Below are 1,572 nucleotides of genomic sequence, written 5' to 3' on the forward strand. Positions count from 1 at the left end.
CTGCCCAAGCATAGAATGGGCAGTCTCCAGGAGATCTTGCATGGCGAGTAGGGCCTTTGTAACACTTGAACTCGATGTAGGCGTCCATGGTGGGGTAACGAGAGTCTAGAACCGATAACTTGTATCCATGGTCGACGGTGAGAGGATCAAGATACGCATACAAGGCTTCGAGATCTTTGAGGATAGTCCCATCCGGAGGTATTTGAAGGAATGGATTGCCTTCCTTATTGATCGGAATGTAGGACATGTCAATAAGAATGTGATCGAGAGGATCTTGAGGTGTATTGACGAGTTGTGAATGGTTCTTTGTGAGTGTGAACTGGTGAAGTTGTGTGTTGAGGAGGTGAATCGTGAGTGTTGCTCTTGTGAGTCTTTGTGAAGTATCTGACTGTGGGATTTAGTTAAGTTAAGGCCGTGAACTTGTGGTCTTGGGTTCTTGTGAGATGTGAAGTTGTGAAGTGGTGCTGCGTGTTGGACTTAGTGAATTTGTGAAGTTTTGGTGGTGTCGGACACGTCGGGAGGAAGAATTTGAAGAAAAAGACATGTAAAATTTGGGCGCCCGACTTGTCGGACGCGTTGGCATTTTCTTGTTGAGAGTATCGGCTTTTATCCGACCATAAAGTCTTATTTTTCTTCGAATACTAGTCCAGAAGGCTAGTAGCTACAGGTGACCATCTTCAGGAAGATCACGGTCAACGTCGCTAACACTCGCGGGCCTCTTCTTTGAAGAAGTCAAATGAGCTTGCAGATCAGTAGGCAGGACACTGGAGACCGTCGCAGGAGAGCCACCGGGAGTGTTTTGCGATGAAAGTGGGGTATCAAATATCTTGGGGTTGATGTGTGGATTGGAAACCAAAGACGATTGTGAGGCCGAGCGGGAGAGACCGGAAGAACTAGCCATTTCCGGAGTATACAGAGCATTCAAGTGATGGTTCGATTTCGAAGGCTCTTTGAAGGGGGAGGTGACAGGAGAAAGGCTATCAAAGATCGATGGCGACGTCACTGGAGGGGCCATTGTCAGACCACTGGAACTGGCGAATATCGAACCACCAGGCCTGGTTGGACCGGGCATTCTAGACAAAAGAAACCGTCAATGAAAATGACACATGATTTTCAAAAAGATGTGCGATGATGACTTACACAGCTCTGCCTCGGCCCAGGAGGGCTTGATAGCTTCGGGTACGAAGCACCCGTGACATAACATCGACTTGGCCGTTGGCGGACCTGGTAGAAGAATGATGAGACACATTCATGTCAGAAGAAGCAAGCGATGAAGGAAGAGATACAAACATTACAACAGCAGGAGGAAAAACAATCATGAGAAAAGATAGAAACACCGACAAAGGAACATTGGAAATCTTTCTGTTGACCATAGTGTGAGTAACTAAATGCAAAATACGGAATTTTCGATTGGCTGATGACAAATTTTGAGTCATGAGGGGGGAAATGATTCGAAGGCCGCCCTTTTGAGAGATTCTGGACCAAATGTTCGACTCGTGGTTGTCGGTATGCGCAGATAGATCGTTTAGGTTTCCATTCCGGATGAGGTTGTCAATGGAATAGTTGACCAAA

General features: G+C 46.6%; 1 protein-coding gene across 1 annotated transcript; it reads right to left on the reverse strand.

Annotated features, from left to right (window-relative positions):
* Nucleotides 1–661: 661 nt before the first annotated feature.
* On the reverse strand, nucleotides 662–1,072 carry MELLADRAFT_70362 (uncharacterized protein; the record flags this gene model as incomplete). The annotated part of the gene is made up of 1 exon (XM_007419784.1): nucleotides 662–1,072. One exon carries the CDS (start codon nucleotides 1,070–1,072, stop codon nucleotides 662–664), a length of 411 nt encoding a protein of 136 aa, XP_007419846.1.
* Nucleotides 1,073–1,572: the final 500 nt, after the last annotated feature.

Source organism: Melampsora larici-populina (assembly GCF_000204055.1).
Source record: "Melampsora larici-populina 98AG31 unplaced genomic scaffold MELLAscaffold_563, whole genome shotgun sequence".
In the NCBI taxonomy this organism is placed as follows: Eukaryota; Fungi; Basidiomycota; class Pucciniomycetes; order Pucciniales; family Melampsoraceae; genus Melampsora; species Melampsora laricis-populina.